General features: G+C 42.6%; 1 protein-coding gene and 1 long non-coding RNA gene across 2 annotated transcripts in view; one reads left to right on the top strand and one right to left on the bottom strand.

The window, feature by feature from the left end:
- LOC148360472 (uncharacterized) overlaps nt 1–5,182 on the top strand; it is a 70,844-nt gene extending 65,662 nt beyond the window's left edge. The window contains exon 3 of the long non-coding RNA XR_015851066.1: nt 4,978–5,182. This is a non-coding gene — a long non-coding RNA (uncharacterized LOC148360472). The remainder of the gene's footprint in view (nt 1–4,977) is intronic.
- On the bottom strand, nt 1,958–26,011 carry mtif2 (mitochondrial translational initiation factor 2). The gene is made up of 13 exons (XM_088341308.1): nt 25,852–26,011; nt 22,088–22,252; nt 21,917–22,031; nt 21,028–21,202; nt 19,769–19,929; nt 17,241–17,417; nt 15,349–15,613; nt 13,217–13,421; nt 10,189–10,441; nt 7,042–7,182; nt 6,800–6,964; nt 5,285–5,425; nt 1,958–2,396 (listed from the first exon to the last, which is right to left on the bottom strand). The coding sequence occupies exons 2-13, from the start codon at nt 22,208–22,210 to the stop codon at nt 2,227–2,229; spliced, it is 2,091 nt and encodes a 696-aa protein (XP_088197434.1). The 5' UTR covers nt 22,211–22,252; nt 25,852–26,011; the 3' UTR covers nt 1,958–2,226.

The following is a 26,011-nucleotide window of genomic DNA, read 5'->3' as shown; positions in this document are numbered from 1 at the left end:
AGTAACCCCTTTCTGTTTTTTCAGCATACTAAACCCTTTGATTTTTTTCGACTTTTTCAACATACTAACCACTTTCTACATTATTTTAGACATTTTCGACATAGTAACCCCTTTCTGTTTTTTCAACATTTTCGACATAGTAACCCCTTGGTGTTTTTTCAACATTTTCGACATAGTAACCCCTTTGTGTTTTTTCAACATTTTCGACATAGTAACCCCTTTCTGTTTTTTCAACATTTTCGACATAGTAACCCCTTGGTGTTTTTTCAACATTTTCGACATAGTAACCCCTTTGTGTTTTTTCGACATTTTCGACATAGTAACCCCTTTGTGTTTTTTCAACATTTTCGACATAGTAACCCCTTTCTGTTTTTTTAACATTTTCGACATAGTAACCCCTTGGTGTTTTTTCAACATTTTCGACATAGTAACCCCTTTGTGTTTTTTCGACATTTTCGACATAGTAACCCCTTTGTGTTTTTTCAACATTTTCGACATAGTAACCCCTTTGTGTTTTTTCGACATTTTCGACAAAGTAACCCCTTTGTGTTTTTTCGACATTTTCGACATAGTAACCCCTTTGTGTTTTTTCAACATTTTCGACATAGTAACCCCTTTGTGTTTTTTCGACATAGTAACCCCTTTGTGTTTTTTCAACATTTTCGACATAGTAACCCATTGGTGTTTTTTCAACATTTTCGACATAGTAACCCCTTTGTGTTTTTTCGACATTTTCGACATAGTAACCCCTTTCTGTTTTTTCAGCATACTAAACCCTTTGATTTTTTTCGACTTTTTCAACATACTAACCACTTTCTACATTATTTTAGACATTTTCGACATAGTAACCCCTTTGTGTTTTTTCAACATTTTCGACATAGTAACCCCTTTCTGTTTTTTCAACATTTTCGACATAGTAACCCCTTGGTGTTTTTTCAACATTTTCGACATAGTAACCCCTTTGTGTTTTTTCAACATTTTCGACATAGTAACCCCTTTCTGTTTTTTCAACATTTTCGACATAGTAACCCCTTGGTGTTTTTTCAACATTTTCGACATAGTAACCCCTTTGTGTTTTTTCGACATTTTCGACATAGTAACCCCTTTGTGTTTTTTCAACATTTTCGACATAGTAACCCCTTTGTGTTTTTTCGACATTTTCGACATAGTAACCCCTTTGTGTTTTTTCAACATTTTCGACATAGTAACCCCTTTCTGTTTTTTTAACATTTTCGACATAGTAACCCCTTGGTGTTTTTTCAACATTTTCGACATAGTAACCCCTTTGTGTTTTTTCGACATTTTCGACATAGTAACCCCTTTGTGTTTTTTCAACATTTTCGACATAGTAACCCCTTTGTGTTTTTTCGACATTTTCGACAAAGTAACCCCTTTGTGTTTTTTCGACATTTTCGACATAGTAACCCCTTTGTGTTTTTTCAACATTTTCGACATAGTAACCCCTTTGTGTTTTTTCGACATAGTAACCCCTTTGTGTTTTTTCAACATTTTCGACATAGTAACCCATTGGTGTTTTTTCAACATTTTCGACATAGTAACCCCTTTGTGTTTTTTCGACATTTTCGACATAGTAACCCCTTTCTGTTTTTTCAGCATACTAAACCCTTTGATTTTTTTCGACTTTTTCAACATACTAACCACTTTCTACATTATTTTAGACATTTTCGACATACTAACCCTTTATCTTTTTTTCGACATTTCCGACATACTAACCCCTTTTGTGTTTTTTCAGACATTTTTGACATACTAAACCCTTTTTTTTTCGGACTTTTCGACATACTAACCCCCCCTTTTTTTTCATGTTTTCAAAATACTCTCGTTGTCGTGTTTTTTTTTTTTTTTCAAGATTGATGACCGCAACAAAATAAATGCCTGGCATGACTCATGACAACATACATGAGCACCTCATTCGTCCATTGAATAAAAATGCCGGCTCTGGGGGTTCAAATCTTTATTATAAAGCTGGAGGAAGCGTCTGCTCACTTCTCGTCAACGGATGCAGTTCAGGGTGCTTTATGCAATCCGATATTCCTGCAGAAACAAAATTCATAAAACGGAAAGGGCGCCCCCTTGTGATGGATTGTGTGTATTTCATGGTGTCCCCAGAGTCGGTGGTTGGAAAAGGTAAGGGGAATTGCGTTTGTGGCAGTGGGGTCTCCTAACTCAGCGTGGAGTCAGAAAGACCGTTTTTGGGAAATAAGCGGGTCAGAAGCCGGGATCCCAGGCGCTGACCTGCGGCGCCTCCACTCGTTTGTAACATTGTACGATGTCACCGGGCTGAAAGACCACATCTCCGTCAGGAGACAGGCCGCATTCTGTCCCCGTCCTGGCCACCAGGACGTCTTCTTTGTTATGCTTCAACGCCAACAGGCCGCCTAAACCAAAAATGGACAAACTCACTTTGTTGTTTTCCAAATATGTTCACTGATCGAAAAGGAGCAGGGAGGACATTTTTTTGGAACCCCTCAACGTTCCCAAAGTCAATCCGTGTTTATTTGAGCTGTGGGTCCCGGGGCCTCGCATGCTGAAAAATCTATGTGTCCCAACAGAGATCTATGGCTCCCCAAAATTTTGTGTTATCAAGGTTGAAATCTTAAATCAGCGACAAATATATCATATAAATCTATATGGATTGGAAAAATGAATTGGTCTCTCAGGAACCGTCCTCTCGTGGTTCAGATCCTACCTCTCAGATAGGACGCACTGTGTTAAATATGGCGAAATGACATCTGAGCCCTTTAGTGTTACCTGCGGTGTTCCGCAGGGTTCAGTACTTGGTCCCCTTTACATGCTTCCATGAGGTGATATTATTTGCAGTTTCCATTCTTACTAAATTGTGGCAATGTGGAGGCCTGCCTCACTGAGATAAAAGAGTGGGTGTCACTCAATTTCTTGCGTCTTAACTCTGAAAAGACCGAAATGTTAGTTATTGGTCCGTCTAAATGTCGCGACTTATTCTCAAAAACTGCTCTGAACATAGATAAATGTAAAATCACCCAGAGTGACTCAGTTAAAAATTTCTTAATCTGTCCTTTCAAACACATGTGAAGAAAATGACTAGAACCGCTTTCTTCCATCTCCGTAACATTGCTAAAATTCGTCCTATACTGTCTCAGTCGGATGCGGAGATTATAATTCACGCGTTTATTACCTCCCGTCTCTCCGGTCTCCCGAAGTCCAGAATCAAGAGTCTTCAGGTGGTACAAAATGCCGCAGCGAGGCTTTTAACTAGGACAAAAAAGTCCCATCACGTCACGCCGATTTTGGCTAACCTGCATTGGCTCCCTGTTAACCTAAGATGTGATTTCAAGGTGCTCTGAGTATTATACAAAATCATACATGGACTTGCTCCCTCATATCTTTCAGATCTGATTTCCCCCTATGTTCCGGTCCGAAGCCTTCGTTCTGAGAGCGCCGGTCTTCTAGTGATCCCAAGAGCCAAGAAGAGTTCCGCAGGTTCGAGAGCATTCTCCATCCGGGCACCGGTGCTGTGGAATGCTCTTCCCCCTGAGATCCGATCTGCAACCTCAGTGGCAATGTTTAAATCTAAGCTTAAGACTCACTTCTACGCTATAGCATATGAATAACCTAAACTTTTCGTGGACAATATCTGTGTATTATTTGTGATTGCAACATCCTTTGCTGTCTGGTCATCCTGGAAGGGGGATGCCACATGTGCAGTCCCTTCTCAAGGTTTCTTCATTTTCCTCATGTTGAGGTTTTTGAGTTTTTCCTTGCCCTCATGTTGGTTCCAGATCAGGGGATGCTGTCATGATAGTCTGAAAAAAATAGTCTGTGTAATAACCCGTGAAGCCCTTTGAGACTCTTTGTGATTAAGGGCTATACGAATAAAAATGACTTGACTTGACTTAATTGGTAATACAAAGCAGTTATCACTTCAGATTTTTCAGTTCATATATTCTTCGTGGTTTGCTGTCACAGTTTTAATGGCTTCTCAAGGTCCAAACGGAATTTCCATAGCTAATTTGTGGTTTTCATTGTCGTTGTACCGATTCGATGTGCTTTTCTGAAAGGTCGTATAGCGAAATGATTCATGCAATCCAGTTTTTTTGTCACGCTGGGTACATGCATCACAGAACATGTCGCCTCCATTATCATCCTCCTCATAGCGTCACCAGGAATATACTTGAGTCCATTTTGGCAGAAAAGTCCTTTTCTTGCTAGGAGTATTCTTTTGTTTATTATCTTTTGTCGAATCGTTCGCTTCGAAACACGTGTTTTCCTTGCCTTCGCGATCTTCCGAGGAATTTCTCCGCCGTTTTTTCGTGCCGTAAATATTGCCGTTGTTATCACGTTCTGTATTATGTTTCGACTTATTACCGACACTGAAGAAATGACCAATTTTTTTGTTGATTTGCACCTAATACCAACTGTTTTTACGGAGGCATACTTCTCTTTCACGCGACAACCGCCAAAACAATGACGTCACCTCGAAGCGACGAGATCTCGTTTGTCGAGCTCGGCGTGCAGACGAAAACTCGAACCGCGAGACCAAAACAACAATGGCGGATCTGCCTGACGAAAAGTTTGGAGTGCGGTAAATCTTTGTTAAAAAAAAAAAGTAATCGGGTAATAACAACAATTTTGAGTCAAAAAGTTGCCTCCCGGGGACACACATTGATTGGACACTATGCGTCCCCAGCAAAAATGATGCGTCTAGGACGCAGGGACGCGGGCAAACCAGAATACTGGTCAATTGAATGCTCTTCTTGAACTGGAAGCTTTTGCTCTCTTTTGAATGGTAACACTCAACATTTTTGTCCTCTCTACTGAAAGATTTTATACATTAGACTATAAGGAATATTATCAAATTAACTACAAAATAAGTACATGTACTCCGTTTGATGCAGTAGAGAGATTCACTGACTTTTTTTTCTTCGAGGTACATTAGAAGGTTAGGCTGTCTGGAATGCATCAGATGTCTTTTGATGACAGAATTCCTGTGAACGCTGACGGGAGAAGGCCAGACGCACAAGGACAAACATCGCGAGCCCATGGGAGGAGTCAGCACACCCAGGGGAGGAGTCAGCACGCCCCATGGGGGTGGCCGATGCCCCGACGTGTCAAAAAGACAGAAGACGGAGGAGAGAGACGGGGGATCAGATCGGAGACGAGAGATGGGAGGCTCGACGAAGACTAATTCGACAATAATTCGGCTATATTCGATGGAATTCACTTAATAAATACTTGAAGAAAATAAATCTGCCCCCGTGTGAAAATGCCGGCTATCTTTCGGACTCACCCTCCCAAAGCGTTTCGTTGTGGCGAAGCAGCCGAAAGGTCATCTTTCTCTCCAGTTGGCCTTTGAGGACGCGGCAGCCGGCCACCGCCATCTTCTTGTTGCCCGCCGTCACCTCGAACACGGCCTGGACCGACGCCTGGCCTGCGGGGAGGAAGGGGCCAAAGCGCAACTTCAAGTCCCAGCATTTGCGGCATCGAGTGACTCGAATGCGCGCGGCGTCGGAACCCGTTTGAGCTCGAGCGAGGTTGTGCTCGGAGATTGGAGGAGAAAAGACGGGGAGATATAGAAAGAAACAAACAGAAAGAGAGCGAAATAGAGAAAAAACGAGGGGAAAAGGGGTGTGGAGAGAGACAAACAGACAGGGTAGAAATAGAGAGGGGAGAGAAAGGGAGGGAGAGAGTTAAAGAAAGTGAGAGAAAGAAGAAAGGGAAACGGTGTGTGAAAAGAGAGAAGAGAAAGAGAGAGAGAGTAAATTTCAAGATGGAGAGAAAGAATGAGAGAGAAACAGAGACACTGTGAGGGATTTTTGAAAGAGAAGAAATAGAAAAAAGAGAAGAGGAAAAGAGAGAGGAAACAGATACTGTGAGGGATTTCAAAAGACAGAGAAGAATTCGAGAGACAAATGGAAGGGATAGAGAGAGAGAGATGAAAAGGGAGAGAGTGGAAGCAAGAAACAGAAGGAGAGAGAGAGAAAAAAACGAGGGAAAACGGGTTGTGGAGAGAGAAAAAAGAGACAGAGAAGAAACAGAGAGGGGAGAAAGAGGGAGGGAGAGAGACAAAATTAGACAGAAAGTGAGTGAAAGAAGAAACGGAAACTGTGTGTGAAAAGAGAAAAGAGAGAGAGAGAGAAAGAGAGGGAGAGAGAGTAAAATTACAAGATGGAGAGAAAGAATGGGAGAGAAACAGAGACACTGTGAGGGATTTTTGATAGAGAGAAGAAATAGAAAAAAATAGAAAAGGAAAAGAGAGGAAACAGAGATACTGTGAGGGATTTTTAAAAGACAGAGAAGAATTAGAGAGAAATGGAAGGGATAGAGAGAGAGAGATGAAAAGGGAGAGAGAGGAAGAAAGAAACAGAAAGAGAGCAAAATAGAGAATACCAATGGAATAAGGGTTGTGGAGAGAGACAAAGAGACAGAGAGGAGAGAGAGAGAGAGGGAGAGAGATAAGATTAGACAGAAAGTAAGAGAAAGAAGAATCAGAAACTGTGTGTGAAAAGAGAGAAGAAATAGAGAAGAGAAAAGAGAGAGAAAGAAAGAGAGGGAGAGAGAAAGAAAGAGAAACAGATACTGTGAAAGATTTTTGTAAGAGAGAAGAAAAAGAAAAAAATAGAAAAGGAAAAGAGAGAGAGGAAACCAATATACTGTGAGGGATTTCAAAAGACAGAGAGAAGAATTTGAGAGAGAAAGAGAAGGGATAGAGAGGGAGAGAAAGAACAAAAGATGAAAAGGGAGAGAGAGGAAGAAAGAAAAAAAGAGAGAGAGTGAATAAAATGGAAAAAAGAGAGAGACTCACCCAAGAACTCGTGGCGGACGACGGGCGGCAGTCTCCGGCCGATGTCGTCCTTGAGCCGCTCCACCATCTCGTAGATGACGCTGTGAAGGCTGACGGGAACGTTGAGGGACGAAGCCGTCCGCAAAACGCTTTTGCTGGCCGAGACGTTGAAGCCGTACACGCTGCCTGACGGGAACACCGGACCCGAGTCGATTTGACCCCAACCGCCGGGCGAGAAAGCGCCAAAAAACCCACAAACCTACCCGCAAACGCCTGCGCCATGTCGACGTCGTTTTCCGAGACGTCGCCGACGCCGAAGTGGAGGAGTTCCAGAGGACATTGGTGCTGCGCGTCGTAACTCTCCAGAATGTTCAGAACCGCCTCCAAGGAGCCGTCCACGTCGGCTAAGCGGAAAAAGACAGAAACAAAAACGGATTTTAGCTCTTAAATCTTCACATCGATCGATGTCAAACGTGTCAATCAAATACTGTGTTTTAATTCCTATTATGTTCATTTATTCATCCGGGCTTTAGGGTTGGTATTATCTCACATGTGCAAGCAAAGGTTGCCTTGACGACTCCCCCCCAGGAGGCCAGCGAGAGCAGTCTCGGCACCTGGATTTCAATTTGAAACAAGCCAGCGAGCGGACAAAAGCCCCGGTTTACAAGAGGCCTTACCAAGGTTCTATGAAGCCAGCGAGCCAGCTTCCTCCTGAAGGATGTTATACATCTGACTATTGAAGGATTTTTTATTTTATTGAATTGACTATAAGGGATTTCATATAATACAAATTACATTTCTTGAATGTAGTGGGGATTTTTCACAGGTAAGGCCTGGACAAGAATTATGTTTACAGAAAAACAAGAACGAGGACAAGGGGTGACGCGGAAAAAGGAGACGAGGTTTCCGATAAGCTTTCTTGTTGTGAGTCCTTTAGACATGGCGGCGTCTTTCAGCGAGGAGGCGGCGGCGCGCCCATGGGGGCAGGAGTTCCTGGCACGCCCAGGGGAGGAGTCAACACGCCCATGGGGGATGGCCGATGCCCCGACGTGTCAAAAAGACGGAAGACGGAAGATAGAGGGACAGACGGGAGCAGAGACACGAGAGATGGGAGGCTCGACGAAAACGAATTAGACTAATTCGACAATAATTCAACTAAATTCAATGGAATTCACTTAACTAAATACTTTAAGAAAATAAATCTGCCCCCGCGTGGAAAAGCCTGTCTCTTGTCAATATTTTTCCCTAAAAAATAAGAAACGAGCATGCATTGTTAGGAGAATAAAGTTTGTGTTTGGTTAATGGAGTCAGATAAGTCATTGGAACAATTTGGTAAACGCTACATTTGTAAATATAGTATAATTGCTAACACTGTAAAGGAGTTTATACTATTGAATTGAAAGTTATTTATTGAGTGCAATGAAGATTTTCACCGAGTAGGCTTACGTTCAATGACAGGTCACACCGTTCCAAATGCAGAGTAATTTGACTAGAGAATTTTGAGAACAGGATTCTGACGGAGGACGGCAGGCGATGTTTTGAGAACAATGCCCTGATGACGTAGAAACGCTCGTGACGCCCAGGGGGGGCTTCCTTGGCACGCCCACGGGAGGAGTCGAGACGCCATCTTGCGGGGAGACGTGGGCCGAGAGGAGAAAGCTGGAGGACTTCAGAGATGGCTACACAGAGACTGGAGCGACACTAATTCGGCTAATTTGGCCATATTCGGTGGAGGACAAACAGGAGCAAATCCTGGCCCGTAAGCAACCAAAAAGGTTCTGACCAAGTCCCGACAGAGCAGGAAACCAGAGGAACTTTCTTAGCCGGCGTCCGAACCCACTCAGGCCTGCAACCAAGTGGGTGGGATCCAGCAAAGAACCGCAGCTTCAAGACCATGCAGTGATCCTGGTCCTGGACCAAGGACCTCAGAACTGTACGCCGCCACCACAGCCTGAGACCAAAGTCCATCTCATGGCTTTAGTTATAGATCGGTTTGACTTTAGCGGGAATTCTATCAAGTGACAGTTACTTTAAATCAGGGGAGTCAAACTCATTTGAACTCGGGGGCCGGACTAATAGATTAAAGAGAAAGAAAAAGAGAGATAAAGAAATAAAAGAAAGAGGGAGGGAAAAGGAGAGAGGGCGGGACAAAGAAGGAAAAAGAGAGAGAGGGAGAATGCGTGAGAAACAAAAGAGATAAAAAGAAAAGTCGTGAGTGAGGGGAAAAGAAAGGGAGAGGAAGAAAGAAATCCAAGGAGAAATAGAAAGAAGGAGAGAAAAGAGAAAAGAAAGCGCGAAGAGTAGGAAGAGAGAAAGAGAAAAGGAAAAAAGGAAGTTAAAAGACACAGAGACAGAGAGACAAAGAGACAGAGAAGAAATAGAGAGGGGAAAGATAGAAAGAGAGGGAGAGAGACAAAATTAGACAGAAAGTGAGAGAGTGAAGAAACTGAAACTGTGTGTGAAAAGAGAGAAGAGAAAAGAGATAGAGAGAAAGAGAGGGAGAGACAGTAAATAAAAAGATGGAGAGAAAGAATGAGAGAAACAGAGATACTGTGAGGGATTTTAAAAGACAGAAGAATTAGAGAGAGAAATAGAAAGGATAGAGAGGGAGAGAGGGAGAGAGACAAAATTAGACAGAAAGTGAGAGAAAGAAGAAACGGAAACGGTGTGTGAGAAGAGAAAAGAGAGAGAGAGAAAGACAGGGATAGAGAGTAAATAAAAAGAGAAAGAATGAGAGAAACAGAGATACTGTGAGGGATTTTTGAAAGAGAGAAGAAATAGGAAAAATTAGAAAAGGAAATGAGAGAGAGGAAACAGATACTGTGAGGGATTTTAAAAGACAGAAGAATTAGAGAGAGAAATGGAAGGCATAGAGAGGGAGAGAAAGACAAGGTAGGGAGAGGAAGAAAGAAATCCAAGGAGAAATAGAAAGGAGAGAAAAGAAAAGAAAGCGCATAGGGTATGAAGAGAGAAAAAGAAAAGAGAGAAAAGGAAAAAAGGAAGTTAGAAGACACAGAGAGAGAAAGGGACAAAGAGCAACAAAGGAAGAGAAAAAAAGAGACACAGAGAGTGAAATAGACAGAAAAGAAAGAAAGAAAGAAAGAAAGAAAGAAAGAGAGAGAGAGAAAGAGAGGGAGAGAGAGAGAGAGAGAGAGAGAAAGAGAAGTACAGTGTCTTTGTTCGAGGCACCTCTCTTTGGCAACATCAAGTGGACATATGTCAACCTGCAGCTCGTTTTTCTCTTGCGCTTCTCTGAGTGTTGTCCCGCGGGCCGGATTCAATCCCTTAGCGGGCCTGATCCGGCCCGCGGGCCGCCTGTTGGACACCTGTGCTTTAAATCTGATCCGCAGTCAGATTTAGGCCAAGGTAACGATAGAAATGAAGCGTTGGAGGGAGTGGGCGGGGCTTACCTTTAACCACGACGGGCATGGCCAATCCGCTTTCGGCCGTTTTCTCGCTGGTTCGTCCGGCAAACTTGCCCTTGTTGTTCTTATAGAGCAGCTTCTTTCGTTGCCGCCAGCTCAGGTGAGCTAGCTCCGCCCTCTCCGCCTTGTACCTGTGCTCGTGCTCGTGCCGCTTGGCTTCGATGGCGGCTTGCTCCGCCTCCTGATGCTCCAGCTCCTCTTGCTGAATCCGCCAAGCCGTCACTTCCCGGGCGCGTTGCTGAGAAAAAAAAAAAAAAAAGTGTCCGGGTTTTAGGACGCGTATTCAAGCACTTTATAAGGACTTTCGAAGCTCATTTTCACAACTCTAGAGCCCCAGAATCACGAGGCTTGGAGAGCCCGTGGTTCTCTCCATCCCTGTCGACCGGATAAGAACAACGGCGAGATCGACTTCCGAAACTGAAGAAAAAGCTGCTTTCCTTCAGCTTCCTGTGAGGCCTTACACGCACCCCTCTCCCGTAGTTGGTGCTAGGTACAAATCCGGTCTAGTTTCTAGAACGCATTTCCAAGCACTTTTTAACAACTTTCGAAGCTCATTTTCACAACTCTAGCCCTAACCTTAAACTGGCACTCAAAAACCTATTAAAAACCCAAACTCTAAGCCCAAACCCTAGCTTTAAATCTAACCCTAGCTGAAACCCTGTTTCAAACTGTAACCCTAGCTCTAAACCTGTTTGGTCAACTCTCCCCCGGGGGGCAGCTAGAGCAGTCTCAGTACCTGGATTTCAATTTGAAAGAAGCCAGCGAGCAAACAAAAGGTCCCTACCTTGTAGCCCGAACCCTAGCCCAACACCTGACCTAAGAAACGTACAAAAGGCACTTCATCTAAAATTCCGGCACTTTTGTAAACCTTGATAACACAACATTAAAATGTAGGCATTTTCAAGGATTTCAAGCACCCGTACGAACCCTGTTTTTAGATCTTGAGTATATGGCAAATACATTTGTTTTTGAGAAAAATCTCAAAAATAATATCAATAAGATATTTGTAGCTTTCAATCAGAGTAGCAGGAAGTTACTTAGAATTCACCACTGGAGAACGCTACCTTGGCAATGTTCATTGAAATCAGTTGTGATTTTGCAGTGGACCCAAACGCAAGAAGCAGGAAAAGGCAAGGTGCACAAAAATTAATAACAAACTACGAAACAAATGGGCAAAAGCAACAAATACCTGAATTTTCTGAATCTGAGGAGAGAAAAAAAAACCTCAGCGAACTAGGACGGACTGGAAAAGGTGATGGTGAAACACGAAGGTGGAAAACCAAAATGAGCAACAACGGGTGCTGTCCAAAATATCCTTATGAAGGCTCAGGCTGAATTGGGATGGGTGTGGGCTAATTAGAGATAGATAGATAGGATGATAGATGTCTAGATAGATAGATAGATGTATAGATGTCTAGATAGAAGTCTAGATAGATAGATAGATGTCTAGATAGATGTCTAGATAGATGTCTAGATAGATAGATAGATAGATAGATAGATAGATAGATAGATAGATAGATGGATAGATGTCCAGATGTATAGATGTCTGGATAGATAGATAGATATAGATGGATAGATAGATGTCTAGATCAATAGATGTCCAGGTAGATAGATGGGTGTCTAGATAGATGTCTAGATAGATAGATGTCTAGATGTATAGATGTCTCGATGTATAGATAGATGCATAGATAGATAGATGTCTAGATGTATAGATGTCTCAATAGATAGATAGATAGATGTCTCGATAGATAGATAGATAGATAGATAGATAGATGTCTCGATAGATAGATAGATAGATAGATAGATAGATGTCTAGATGTATAGATGTCTGGATAGATAGATATAGATGGATAGATAGATGTCTAGATAGATGTCTAGATCAATAGATGTCTAGATAGATAGATGGGTGTCTAGTGCTGGAAATGTGAATTTCCCTTCGGGGATGAACAAAGTATCTATCTATCTATCTATCTAGATGGATATGTCTAGATAGACGTCAAGATAGACGTCAAGATAGACGTCTAGATAGATATCTAGCGGACTAAATAGATGTCTAGATAGATGTCTAGATAGATAGCTGTATATAGACGTATAGATATATAGAGATGGATAGATGTCTAGATAGATGTCTAGATAGATACATGTCTAGATGGATAGATAGATAGATAGATAGATAGATAGATAGATAGATAGATGGGTGTCTAGATGGATATGTCTAGATAGACGTCAAGATAGCGACAAGATAGACGTCTAGATAGATATCTAGCGGACTAGATAGATGTCTAGATAGATGTATAGATAGATAGATGTCTAGATGTATAGATAGATGCATAGAGGTCTAGATAGATGCATAGATGTCTAGATAGATGTCTAGATAGATAGACAGATAGATAGATAGATGTCTAGATGTATAGATAGATGCATAGATGTCTAGATAGATGTCTAGATAGATAGATAGATGTCTAGATAGATAGATAGATTTATAAATGTATAGATAGATATAGACATAGATAGATGTCTAGCTAGATGGATAGAGATAGATGGATGTCTAGATAGACGTCTAGTTAGATAGATGTCTAGATAGATAGACGTTTAAATAGATAGATGTCTAGATAGATATACAGTATCTAGATAGTTTCTTCATCCCCTTTGGGAAATTCCCACTTGCAGCAGTATCCTTGTGTTGAAAAATAAAATAATAAAATAAAAGTTATAGAATACAAAAATACCCAATATAACGTTTTCTATAAAGTATTTAAATAGTGCTACATAGAATTTTACATCAAATAATTTTACACACTTCTCGCAATGAGAAATCAAATAGGCGCCCTCTAGTGGATGGAGGCACAAAAACAGTATATTTTCTTTAAAAAAAATTAAAATATTTCTAAGTGACCCCAAATTTTGGAATAGTAACGTATATTTCTTTTAAAAACAATTCAGCGAGAGATATGGTCCGAAATCAGGGTCTTACCTCCGATTGGATAAGCCCTAAAAAGAGGCGGGCACTCACCTCAGACTCCACCTCTAAGACCACGTCCCCGGCCGAGGGCACCTCCTTCCAGCCAATCACCTCGACCGCCACGCCTGGCCCCGCCTCTTTGAGGGCGCGGCCACGCTCGTCCGACAGCAAGCGCACCTTGGCCCAGGTTTTGCCCGCCACCAGAACGCAACCTCGACGTAGCGCCCCCCGCTGGACTAGCGTTGTCGTGACCGGTCTGAAGAAAGGAATGAAAATTAGAAAAAGGATGACACGGTGTCAAAACATGGGCATTATTCACAACTGGGAATACATGAAGCAAAGGTTGCCTTGACAACCCCCCAAGGCCCTGGGCAGATCAGTGGGAGGCCCTTTTTAGGGGGAATTTTTTATCAAATTACGCCCACTTGCTTGGGTTCTGCGTAGAGTACTACCTTGTTACAAATACATTTCCCCGACCACAAAACTCCACCGACAAGATGTGACCGGACTCTCAAGCAGTCTGAAGGATTTTATACATTTTACTATAAAGGATTTTATACAAGTTGCATGAATTGAATGCAATGAAGATTTTTCACAGAGAAGGCTTAAGTTCAATGACGGGTCACGCCGTTCCGAATGCGAATGTTTTGTTTAGTTCTGTTGATAACAGGACTCTGACAGAGAAGGCCAGACACAGGAGGCCAGGCACTGATTTGATAATCCCTCTGGGTCCAGACATCGAGGAGACGAGGTGGAGTCCACGTGGGGAGTCTCTGGCCCGCCCATGGGAGGAGCCGGGGCGCCGGCTTGCGAAAAAAAGACGTGGGCCAAGAGAAGATCGGAGAAGATCGAGGGAGAATTGATTGATTTATCTCTCTCTCTATTGATAGATTTTTCTCTCTCTCTCCCTTTCTATTGATTGATTTATCTCTCTCTCTCTTGCTGTCCCTCTCTCTCTCTCTCTCTCAATTGATTGATTTATCTCTGTCTCTCTATTGATTTATTTCTCTCTCTCTCTCTCTATTGATCGATTTCTCTCTCTCTCTCTCTATTGATCGATTTCTCTCTCTCTCTCTCTATTGATCGATTTCTCTCTCTCTCTCTCTCTCTCTCTCTATTGATTGATTTCTCTCTCTCTCTCCCTTTCTATTGATTGATTTATCTCTCTCGCTCTCTCTCTCTCTCTCTCCATGGATTGATTTATCTCTGTCTCTCTATTGATTGATTTCTCTCTCTTTCTCTCTCTCTCTATTGATTGTTTTTTTTCTCTCTCTCTCTCTATTGACTGATTTTTCTCTCTCTCTCTCTCTCTATTGACTAATTTTTCTCTCTCTCTCTCTCTATTGACTAATTTTTCTCTCTCTCTCTCTCTCTCTATTGACTAATTTTTCTCTCTCTCTCTCTCTCTATTGACTAATTTTTCTCTCTCTCTCTCTCTCTCTATTGACTAATTTTTCTCTCTCTCTCTCTCTATTGACTAATTTTTCTCTCTCTCTCTCTCTCTATTGACTAATTTTTCTCTCTCTCTCTCTCTCTATTGACTAATTTTTCTCTCTCTCTCTCTCTCTCTCTATTGACTAATTTTTCTCTCTCTCTCTCTCTCTATTGACTAATTTTTCTCTCTCTCTCTCTCTCTATTGACTAATTTTTCTCTCTCTCTCTCTCTCTATTGACTAATTTTTCTCTCTCTCTCTCTCTCTATTGACTAATTTTTCTCTCTCTCTCTCTCTCTATTGACTAATTTTTCTCTCTCTCTCCCTTTCTATTGATCTCTCTCTCTCTCTCTCTCTCTCTCTCTCTCTCTCTCTCTCTCTCGCTCTCTCTCTCTCTACTGATTGAAGAAGAGAAAGAGGGGAGAGCGGGCCTACTATAGCTGAGAACTGCACAATATTGTCTTCAACACGAAACCAGAACGGACCTTAGCTCTTTTACGGAAGACGGAAGAGAGAGACGAGAGATGGGAGGCTCGACGAATTAGACTAATTCGGCTAATTCGATGGAATTCACTTAGCTAAATACTTTAAGAAAATAAATCTGCCCCCGCGTGGAAAAGCCTGTCTCTCGTCAATATTTCTCCCTAAAATTAAGAAAACGAGCATGCGTTGTTAGGAGAATAAAGTTTGTGTTTGGTTAATGGAGTCAGATAAGTCATTGGAACAATTTGGTAAATGCTACATTGGTACCCTTTGCCTTTGTCGGTGCGACTCTCGATGACGAGTCCCTGGACGGGTCCCCGGGGTTCGGCCTTGAGCTCCAGGATCTCGGCCAGGGCCAGGACGGCCTCGACCAAGGCCAGCAGGTTGTCCCCCTTGAGGGCGGAGATGTGGACGGCCTGGACGTCCCCCCCGAATTCCTCGCAGACCACGTCGTGGGCCAGGAGTTCCCGTTTGACCCTCTCGGGGTCGGCCTTAGCTTTGTCGCACTTGTTGACGGCCACGATCATCGGGACTGAAAAACGAGAGGGAGGGATGACGATTGGTATCGGGGGCTTTCAAAATGGCGGAAAGACTTCTGTCTCTCAGTTTGCCTTCTTGGACTTTGATGGCATCTCACGGTCTCATGTAAGAGCTGAGGTCCGTTCGGGTTTCGTGTTAAAGACAATATTGTGCAGTTCTCAGCTCTAGTAGGCCCGCTCTCTTCCTCTTTCTCTTCTTCGTTTCGCTCACCCTCTTTTTTTCTTTCTCATTGTCTCTCGTGTCTTTCTATCTCACTGCGCTCCCTCATTTGTTGCCCTCTGTCTTTTATTTTTCTCACCTCTTTCTCCCTGTGGTTTATAATTCTCTTTCCGTCTTTTTTTTCTCCTCTGTCTCTCTCTCTCTCTCTTTATTTTTCTTTCTATCTTTCTTTTTCCCTTTCCTTCTTTCTCAATGCTCTCTTTTTGTCTCTCTTCCCCCCATACTTTCTCTATTGATTGATTTATCTCTATTTCTCTCTGACTCTCTCTCTCTCTTTCTCTAATTATTTTTATTTCGTTCTATCGTTCTTTCTTTCTCAATTTTCTCCTTTTGTCTCTCTTCCCCCTTACTTTCTCTATTGATTGATTTATCTCTGTCTCTCTCTCTCTCCAATTATTTCTTTTTCTTTCTTTCTATCGTTCTTTCTTTTTCCCTTTCCTTCTTTCTCAATGTTCTCTTTTTGTCTCTCTTCCCCCCTTTCTTTCTCTATTGATTGATTTATCTCTGTTTCTCTCTGACTCTCTCTCTCTCTCTTTCTCTAATTATTTTTATTTCTTTCTATCGTTCTTTCTTTTTCCCTTTCCTTCTTTCTCAATTTTCTCTTTTTGTCTCTCTTCCCCCTTTCTTTCTCTATTGATTGATTTCTCTCTGACTCTCTCTCTCTCTCGCCCGACTCTCTCTGAATCTCTCTCTCTCTTTCTCTATTTATTTTTCTTTCTTTTTCCCTTTCCTTCTTTCTCAATCTTCTCGATTTGTCTCTCTTCCCCCCTTTCTTTCACTGTTGATTGATTTATCTCTCTCTCTCTCTCTCTCTATTTGTTCCTCTGTCTCTTTCTCTCTCTCCGTCTTTTTACCTTCTTTTGCCCAATTTTCCTTTTTTTTTCATTTTTCCTCTTTTCTCTCTTGCTTTCCCTTCTCTCTTTCTCCTCTTCTCTTTTCTATCAGAAGCTTCTCTCTTTTTCTCTTTCTATTTCTCTTTGATTTCTTTCTTTCTCTCTCTTTCTTTCCCCCTCGCTCACGATTTCTCTTTCTATCTCTTGTTTCTCACATTCTCTCTCTCGCTGTCTCTCACTCCCTCTACTTTTCTATTATTTTCTTGTTCTTTCTCTCTCTCTCTCTCGCTCGCTCTACTTTTCTATTATTTTCTCTCTCTCTCCCATATATATATATATATATATATATATATATATATATATGTATCTGTTTTTGTTCACTTTTTCTATTATTCAACAAGTTATATCGGATGTTACAATCTTAATTCGTATTTATCCTTTATTTTTTGAAGTAAGCATATGTTTCTTCATAGCTCCCACTTGAGTTTGATGATGTTTGCGGTGAGTTGGTTTGGGTGTAAACTTGCATCGACTCCACTATTGAAATAAACCGACTGCTGACCTTACCTTGGGCCCGCTTGGCGTGGCGTATGGACTCTACAGTTTGTTCCATCACGCCGTCGTCGGCGGCGAGCACCAGGATGACGATGTCGGTGGCCGTGGCCCCTCGGGCTCTCATGGCCGAGAAGGCGGCGTGGCCCGGCGTGTCCAAAAACGTCATCTTCTCACCGTTCGGCAACTCCACTGGGGGGGCAAAACCGAGGGAACGGCTTAAGAGACGTGATCCGGTACGCCGTACCAGCCGAGAGAATATTTAGCCAATGTGGACTGCGTTTGGGTCCACTGCGGGAGATAAATACCTTGCACCAGGAGAAGCCTAGATACATATGCTATTTTGGTTGAATTTAGCCTCATGTCGGTTGCACGAAAGAAGGTTCCATTTAGCTCGGCTCACTTAATTTTTCAAATGTCCTCGTAAATCGGTGTGCCACGCCGAAATCATTGACTTGCACGACATTTTTTTAATATCCAACAGAGCTGACATTTGACACCAGTCCAAATATGAAATGAAATTTCTATGGCGCTTTTTCAAGTCAATGACTTCCCAAAGCGCTTTACAATGTGCTCCACATTTCCCAATAGCGGCCTTGCAGCCATGTAAGGCTGCTAACCTGCTTATTAGGGGTTCAGTGTCTTACCCAAGGACACTTCGACACGTAACACGGAGGAGCCGGGATTCGAACTGGGATCCCTTGATCCCAAGACGAGCGCTCTACCCATATAGACATTTTAATCGTATAACTCGGTGTTTTTCAAGCCTTTTTGAACCAAGTTACACTTTTATTTATAAGAAAGTTCCGAGGCGCACCGTCCGTCGAAAATGTTCAAATATTTCACCGCACTACCTCATAAGCAGATAATTAGTATATAAAAAGAAGAAAATAATACTTCAAATAAAAAGGAATGATGTGCTTTATTTATGTTTTTATTTTATTTTTTTACAGTGCAATCTTAAACCGCTTAGTGAAACAACTTTAGCTATTAAATGTAGCGTGCTACCTCATGAGCAGATAATGAGTATATAAAAAGGATATAAAAATCTACTGCCACGTACAAATACTCAATAATGGCACGAATTTTTGGGGAAAGATAGAATTGGGCAAATTCCAGCGGCACACTAGACAAGGTCTCACGGCACACTAGTGAGCCCCGGCACACTGGTTGAAAAACCCTGGTATAACTGACCAATTTTATCTTCCACTATTCTTGTTCATCACTCAACTAAAAAAGAAATGTGAATAACAAGTGAAAAGGCCTGTAACCACCCATGACTTCAACTTTTTGCCACATGAATTAACCGTTCTTCATTAACAATGAACTACAATCAAAAAACAAGTGATATGGACAGCTAGCATAGCATTCATCAATGAAATCTTGTTGCAGAAAATATCAAAACTTGAAATAATACGCGCTTCTTTAAAAGAATCGCCATCAGCAAATGGTTTTCTGTGCTTTGCTATGCAGTGAGCAATGTGATAGCTTGCTTCAGTGGTGGTGTTTTTAGCAGTGACAAAAGTCTTCAGGGTCTGTGTTTGTTTGCTATACCTGGACACTGCGCGTTTTAATGTCTCCGCCATGTCAGCCTCATCCTTGAATTCTTTTTAATTTTTTTTTTAATATATTTGCCATCAGTAAATGGTTTTCTGTGCTGAGCGATGCAGTGAGCAATGTGATAACTTGCTTCAGTGGTGGTGTTTTTAGCAGTGACAAAAGTCTTCAGGGTCTGTGTTTGTTTGCTGTACCTGGACACAACGCGTTTTAATGTCTACGCCTTGAAATCATGTTTCGTCTCGTAATGACCTTTAACACTTGCTGTGCGAGGTACAACGCTCTCGAGGCATCATGCACAAACAGCACGGTCATTTTTTGCACAATGCCTCATTCGACTGTCCACGCTGGCTGGAAAGAACGATATGTTTTCGCTCATGAAGCTGTCATGATGTTTACTGCTCACCTTGCACAATGTTGACTATTTTTGCACCAAATGCATATTGCACAAACCCTTACGATACCAAACTGTATGTAACATCCTACATGCCGACATTCCTTGTGTAAATTTTGTGTAAATTATAACTATAACCTTATCCTCCTTGTTTCATAACCTTATCTTCTCTGTTCCTTTATCTTTTTGTTTTTTTTTTACCTCACTGTGAATGTGTGAAACTGGAGTGTCATGCCCAATTTCGTTGTCACAATATGTTAACCCATTTTGTAACAATGACAATAAAGGTATATTCTATTCTATTCATTTATCATGCGCGTGTGTTTCGTTGGCTGGGTTAAAACACGGATCTCTCCTCTGCGAGGCGTCACGTAAACAGGCTGACACACGAAGCAGAGGAGGGGCGCTAACATAAAGCCTCTCAATAACACGGCGCGCAACGAAAAATGTCAATATTTCAGGTAAAAATGCGCATTTTAAAAATCGAATCATTATTATTTTGCCGTGCTCTCGCGTGACACTGCTGGCACGCGTGCCATAGGTTGCCGACCCCTGCTCTAGAGCTAGGAAGGTGAAAGCGGGTGCGGGGTACCTGCGAAGGCTCCGATATGTTGCGTGATGCCGCCGGCCTCGCTGGCAACCAGTCGGCTGTTTCGAAGGCTGTCCAAGAGCGTGGTCTTGCCGTGGTCCACGTGGCCCATGATGGTGACCACAGGGGGGCGCCGCACCAGCTTGTCGGCTTCGGCAGGGGGTCTGGCGGTCGCACGGGAGCCGGTGTAACAGGGGATAGAGATAAGATCTTGGGCCCGGGCTGGAACACAACCTGGCCCAGATTTCAGGTTGGGCTTCTCTCTCGCTGATTTTTTTTAGTACCGTATTTTCCGCACTATAAGGCGCACCTAAAAGTCTTCATTTTTTTCAAAAGCTGACCATGCGCCTTATAATACAGTGCGCCTTATATATGGCTCAATATTAAATCGCAAGGTCTCGCAACTTACGCAACAGCCGCCGACTCGATTTTCCCCCCAACGTGGAGTAGTCCGCGGTGTATGCTGGGATTTATTTACCGGCGTTTCATTGGCTAACCAATGTGTCAATCATCATTTGAATCGATCGCTATTGGCTGAAGTTATTCGGAGCCTCGGATAGGCTAGAGGGCCGAAACAAACCCTGCAATTGGCCGAAAAAGATGACTGAATAGCAAGCTTGCTAAAGTACGCCATAAAGAAACATCTTTCATCAGTCTGTATTTGTAAATATTTGACTCTCCTGGATTGACTTCACTCACGGTTGTAAGAAGACCATGGCTGCGTATCATTATTGAACGTGAGAACTTAGGTGAGTTATGCGGCTTTATATTTTCCCGGTATCTTGTTTTAGAACGATCTTGATGTTGCTGTGATGAGTTGAGTGAATTCAACTCAATTCCAAGTGTTTATTGTCATATGCACAGTAAAGTTGCGAGCGAAAAAGAAAATAGAAACTAAGGAATGGTTGGCATTTCTTGAATCCCAAGACTTTAACCTTCCGAATGATGGAACGATGCATTTGAGTGACATCGTACGGAGACCGCATCCGCACGTGTCTACGACACGTATTTGCTTCTTTGGGAATGTTAAGGGGGTAATCAGTTGGACTGAACTATCTGACTGTTTTGTCCACGTTCCCATTGTAGCGCCTTATAATCCGGTGCGCCTTATCTATGGAAGATATAGGACCAAAAACTATTTTTTTGGGGGTGCGCCCTATAACCCGGTGCGCCCTATAGTGCGGAAAATACGGTAATTATCAACTCAATTGTGTGCTCTATGTTTCTTTTTTTTCCGGTTTGCTTTGGTCTCGGTCGTTTACCGGGGCACGGCATCCCGGTCCACGCGCTGCGACGGCTCCCGGCTGAGGTTTTCCCACCGGAACTTCATTCCAGATCGCGTGACGGCTTCTTTGATTTGCCGCTCGTCCAGCAAGGTGGCGCCTTCGGCCCTCGACACGTCGAACGCCGTGTTGGTCAGCGCCTCCAGCACGTGATCTGTCCACAAACGCAAAACAATCGGGAATCCATTTTTTTTGACGACATTATTCATATAATACATAACAGTAGCAAAACAAGAACAGGACTTCAATATTTACAATATTTTAACATTTTCACCCAAATGTCAAGTCCTCGATTTCTCGATTCAAATTGAAGAGTCGTGGAAGTTATCTATCAAAAGCGCTACAATTTTTAGGCATCGTCCCTATCATGTCAGGTCACGAAGGTTTCCTGTAATCTTCAAGGAACGATGACAAGCCAATGGGATTTAGTCCATTTCTGAGGCAACCGCCATTAAGTCAGCGACTAGGAGGTCGTTTATCGCTCTCACAGTCTCGGGGTCAGTCCGAACTCCATCCTCACTGATGACATGCCCAAGAAACTTCACAGTCCGCCTGAGGAAATGTGAAGTAGGCTTAAACGTATTTGCTCAAAGTCTGTATTTCTAATCAGTTGATTTTCCTTTTGGGCGTCTCTTTTTAACATGTCTGTGCTGATACCTGCCTGTATTATCCTTTATCCGTTGCTCTGGCTTCGTCGAGCAGAAATATGGGGCTGACATTTTACACGGCGTAGCCATCAATGCTGTTGGCGTCATGCAGCCAAATTCCCCAGCCAGTTGTAAGCTCGGATTCGGTTTCCCGTTTTAAATGCAGTGCGACAGTTTTTTTCCCTCCCGAAGCTAACTTCATACAAGACGGCTATACTTACCAGTGTCCTTGTTCATGGCTCGTGCCAAGGCGCCCACCGTCATGGTCTGTCGGATTTCCACTACCTGTTTGGAGACTTTGACTTTTGCCCTCTGCGCCTTCTTCTCACCTTTCGACTGCAGTCATTGATCGGTCAGCTTAAGAATGAGACCGAAGGAGACGAGGAGCTTACCTGTTCGGAGGCCCGTAAGCGGGCGGCGCCCGACAATCGTCGAGCAAAACAGGATGTTACCCGGGAGTGGGCGGCGCCCGCCATCAGACGGCCAAAACGCAAGTGGGCCATCGTGGTCAGCATTCTTGTGGGGGACGCTCAGCTAGCGCTCCTCTTTCCCATTGACTGCAACACAAGGATCGATTCTCTTAAGGATATAATGTCATACAGTGTTACATTAGCAAAAATAGAAGTTTCTTGCAGAAAAGTTCTTGAGTTATATTTGTATTGTTAAAACGTTTACACATTGTACTGTTGACTTATTCACACTTGATTTGATTTCCATAATCTTGTGCAAAGAAAGACTCCTCATTGGTAACGTTGACTGCTACAGTTTGAAGTGCAAAATCGTAGTTCAAATGCAATATCCCGCTTGTGTCTTTGGTGTGCTGCTTGGTTGGATAACGAAGTTGTATACAATGTTATACACTGCTTTATATCACGTAAAGTCAAATATACTTGTTCTAAAATCTGACTTCAGTGTTTGAGGGCAAACTCTGAGAGAAGGGTGTCGTAAAACAACCTTTGCTTTGGAATGTGTCTTTGGTTTCAGTCCGTGCAGATAACATTGACTTATCACCTCGCCTGGGGTGTTGGGAGTATGAGCCTGGCACCTCCTATCACCCCTCCTCCCATTCTTCAATCACGGTTGGGAAATTTGCATCGGCAACAGCGTGGACCAATCGGCAGCGGCTTGGTCACGGGGCGTGAACATTTCATCGCTCTGTGTCATAAAAGTGGGTAACCCTTGTCGCTCTCTTTCTCCACACGACTGTAATTGGCAAGGAAGAAAGATCCGATTTATTCAACTCTTTGATTCGGCTAAATAAATTCGGCGCTCGGCTCAATTATTTCTCCGACCTCTGGGCAGGCTCCAACTGTAAGGGATCGCATAAGACACGGGAAGTGTCTTAGGAGTCAGATTTCAGTTTAAGAAAAATTAAAACCTTACAATCACTTAAGCAGACGGGTGGTAGGGGCAGCATTTCACGTGGTGTGTCTTGGCCAAGTACAGCCTGGTGGCGCCCATCCCCCGGGTCAACATATGGGGACTGTATTATTTGGATTTATTTAGATACAATGATGACTATTTGAGTGTTAAATTCAAAATAGATCGTAATTGGAAAGTCATTCGTGACAATTATGTGATTAAGGGAGGGAAGAAATGTATGTTGGGAGATGTAGTCTGAGAGAGTGTAAGGTATATTAAATCTAGTTATTTGTAATTTTCTCTATTATCTCTATTACTCACGTTACAAATGGCTCTGATGGAAAATACTTGAGTTCATACTATTTTTATGACTTATTCTCTCTTTTTCTACTCTTTTATATGATTCTGTTTAAAAATATGCATACTTTCAGTCTTTATTTTGAAGGGTACAGGAAACTCATCATGGTATGTTTTTACAACTGCTTGACTTCTTCTAAATAAAAACAATCGCGTCACTGGGCCACGGTGAGAAAGAGGAGTCATTCGAAGGAGTGGGTCTGTTTTTCTCCCCCCGGTAACCGGGGGCCTCTTGTTGATATCAAACCTGCATCTTCCTTGACTCTCATATCAGCCAAAGATTTATATCCCAAATTAATCTGTCAGAGAGGAAAAAAGATGGCAGATAAAAGCGATCAGAGTGTTCAATAAAAAGTTGCCTGAAAGCTGCTGAAAGTGATTCTTGTGAGCCATTTCAAGGGGGCAACTTTCGAGGTTCTTATTTCAAATGTAAATACTTTATAGCAAGGTCAACACATATTGTATTTGTTTTCTATATGTAACGGCTGTAATAATAACTTTTGTTTTGTTAAAATTTCTGTGAAATATGTTTATATAGGGGGCAGCACGGCGCCGCAGTGGTTAGCGCTTGTGCGGCACAGTTCATGTCATGGGAACCTGTCGTGGGTTCAAATCCAGCTCCAGACTTCCTGTGCGGAGTTTGCATGTTCTCCCCGTGCTTGCGTGGGTTTCCTCCGGGCACTCCGGTTTCCTCCCACATTCCAAAAACATGCATTTCAGGTGAATTGGCCGGTACAAATTGTCCCTAGGTGTGAATGAGCAAATGAGTTGTCTGTCCCTGTGTGCCCTGCGATTGGCTGGCAACCAGTTCAGGGTGTCCCCTGCCCACTGCCCGGAGATGGCTGGGATGGGCTCCAGCCCCCCCGCGACCCTAATGAGGATAAGCGGTACGGCTGATGAGATGAGATGTTTGTCCTGCAATGAAAATGGACTCGAACTGTTAATGATATAAGGGAGCTTGTCTTTCCACTGCAGTGAAACCTCGCATGACCTCAGGTTAATGTCTTGCGGAGGTGCTAATCACATGGTGTGTGTCTATGCTGTGTCGCTCATTGCAGGTAGATTTTTCCCATTTAAGCACTCGTTATTGTAATTCTATTTCTTTTTTCGCAAATATATATTGAGGGATTTTATACATTTGACTATAAATGATTTTATACGATTGACTCCGTTCAATGACAGGTCGCGCCGTTCCGAATGCAGGATATTTTGTCTAGTTCTGTTGTTAAAAAGACTCCGAGGGAGGACGGCAGACGATGTTTTGAGAACAAGGCCCTGATGACGTAGAAACGCTTGGTGTTGTTTTTAAGTTTTTCCAGACATTGAAGCGAGGTGGTGGAGCCCACGTGGGGGCTTCATTGGCACGCCCATGGGAGGAGCCGGCACACCAGCTTGCGGAAAAACCGCGGGCCGAGAGGAAAAGCGGAAGATCGAGATAGGAGGCTTGACAGAGACTCGAGCGACACTAATTTGGCTAATTCGGCCATATTCGATGGAGTTCACTTAGTTTAAGAAATTCAATCTGCCCCCGTGTAGAAATGCCGGTCTCGTGTCCATTTTTCCATTAAGAAACGAGCGCGCATTGTTAGGTGAATGTAGGTTGTGTTTGGTTAATGGAGTCAGATAACTCATTCGAACAATTTGGTAAGCGATACATTTTAATTTTTATTTCCTGACAGTGTGTTCAACTTCTGATTTTTTGTTCAAATACCGAGAAAAAAATTCTCGAATTTTTGCATCGAACACAGATGTGTTCAAAATCAGATCTGTTCATGGTCAGGTGTATCAATCTATACATATACATGGTTCATAAAATAAGGTCGCTGTCTTGCTGTTCCTATAGATGATCTAGGATCTTTTTGTGTCAATTGGCTGCTATAAACTGACATGAATTCTGCCATTCTGTCTCAACAACGCATGCGCAGCTTTAAACCGTTGTTTACAAACGCGGAAAGTGCTCTATGGGTAATATTTGAGTTTAATAAAGAGTACAAATAGAAAGAAAGTACTATATGTATAAAAAGCCGAAAAAATAGCCAATTTTGGACTAATTTTATCAATAGTAATGGCTCCGATGCATAGTACATTCAATGCTCCAATCTTAGAAACTGATGATCTTTTGCTTTATGTTTTACTTAAATTTATATTTTTGTGTGTTTTTCAGAGGATCTGTGTCTGAGGCGTTAATATTTTTACTTTTTATTTTATCGTTTTGCATTTTCAGGGATTTTGTGTTTTAGTTTGACTAAGTTTTCCTTGCCCTCATGCAGGTTTTAGATCAGGGGAGGGTGTCATAACACGACTTAAAAAATGCGATCATTTTTGAGGTGCTTGGCTGAGCGCTCTCCAAAACGATCATAACAAAAAATAAGACTGCAAAGGATGGATTTGCTCGTCAAGGAGGAAAGAAGGTGTGTATTTTTTAGTATTTTCTGACCTGAAAGAAAGCGTTTGTCAGTCCCGAGTGCTTGTTTAGACGATGACTTGTGTGCTTAGGATGGGGGCCGCCATCTTGCCTGTCCACCTTCCGGAAGTCGGAGACCGGAAGTTGCTTTTGGGCCCCGGCGTTGGCAGAATCACGACGGGATCGTCGAGTC

The sequence above is a fragment of the Urocampus carinirostris genome, chromosome 8 (assembly GCF_059441175.1).
Source record: "Urocampus carinirostris isolate Australia breed hairy pipefish chromosome 8, RoL_Ucar_1.0, whole genome shotgun sequence".
Lineage (NCBI taxonomy): Eukaryota > Metazoa > Chordata > Actinopteri > Syngnathiformes > Syngnathidae > Urocampus > Urocampus carinirostris.
This window is presented reverse-complemented; position numbering and strand designations above follow the sequence as displayed.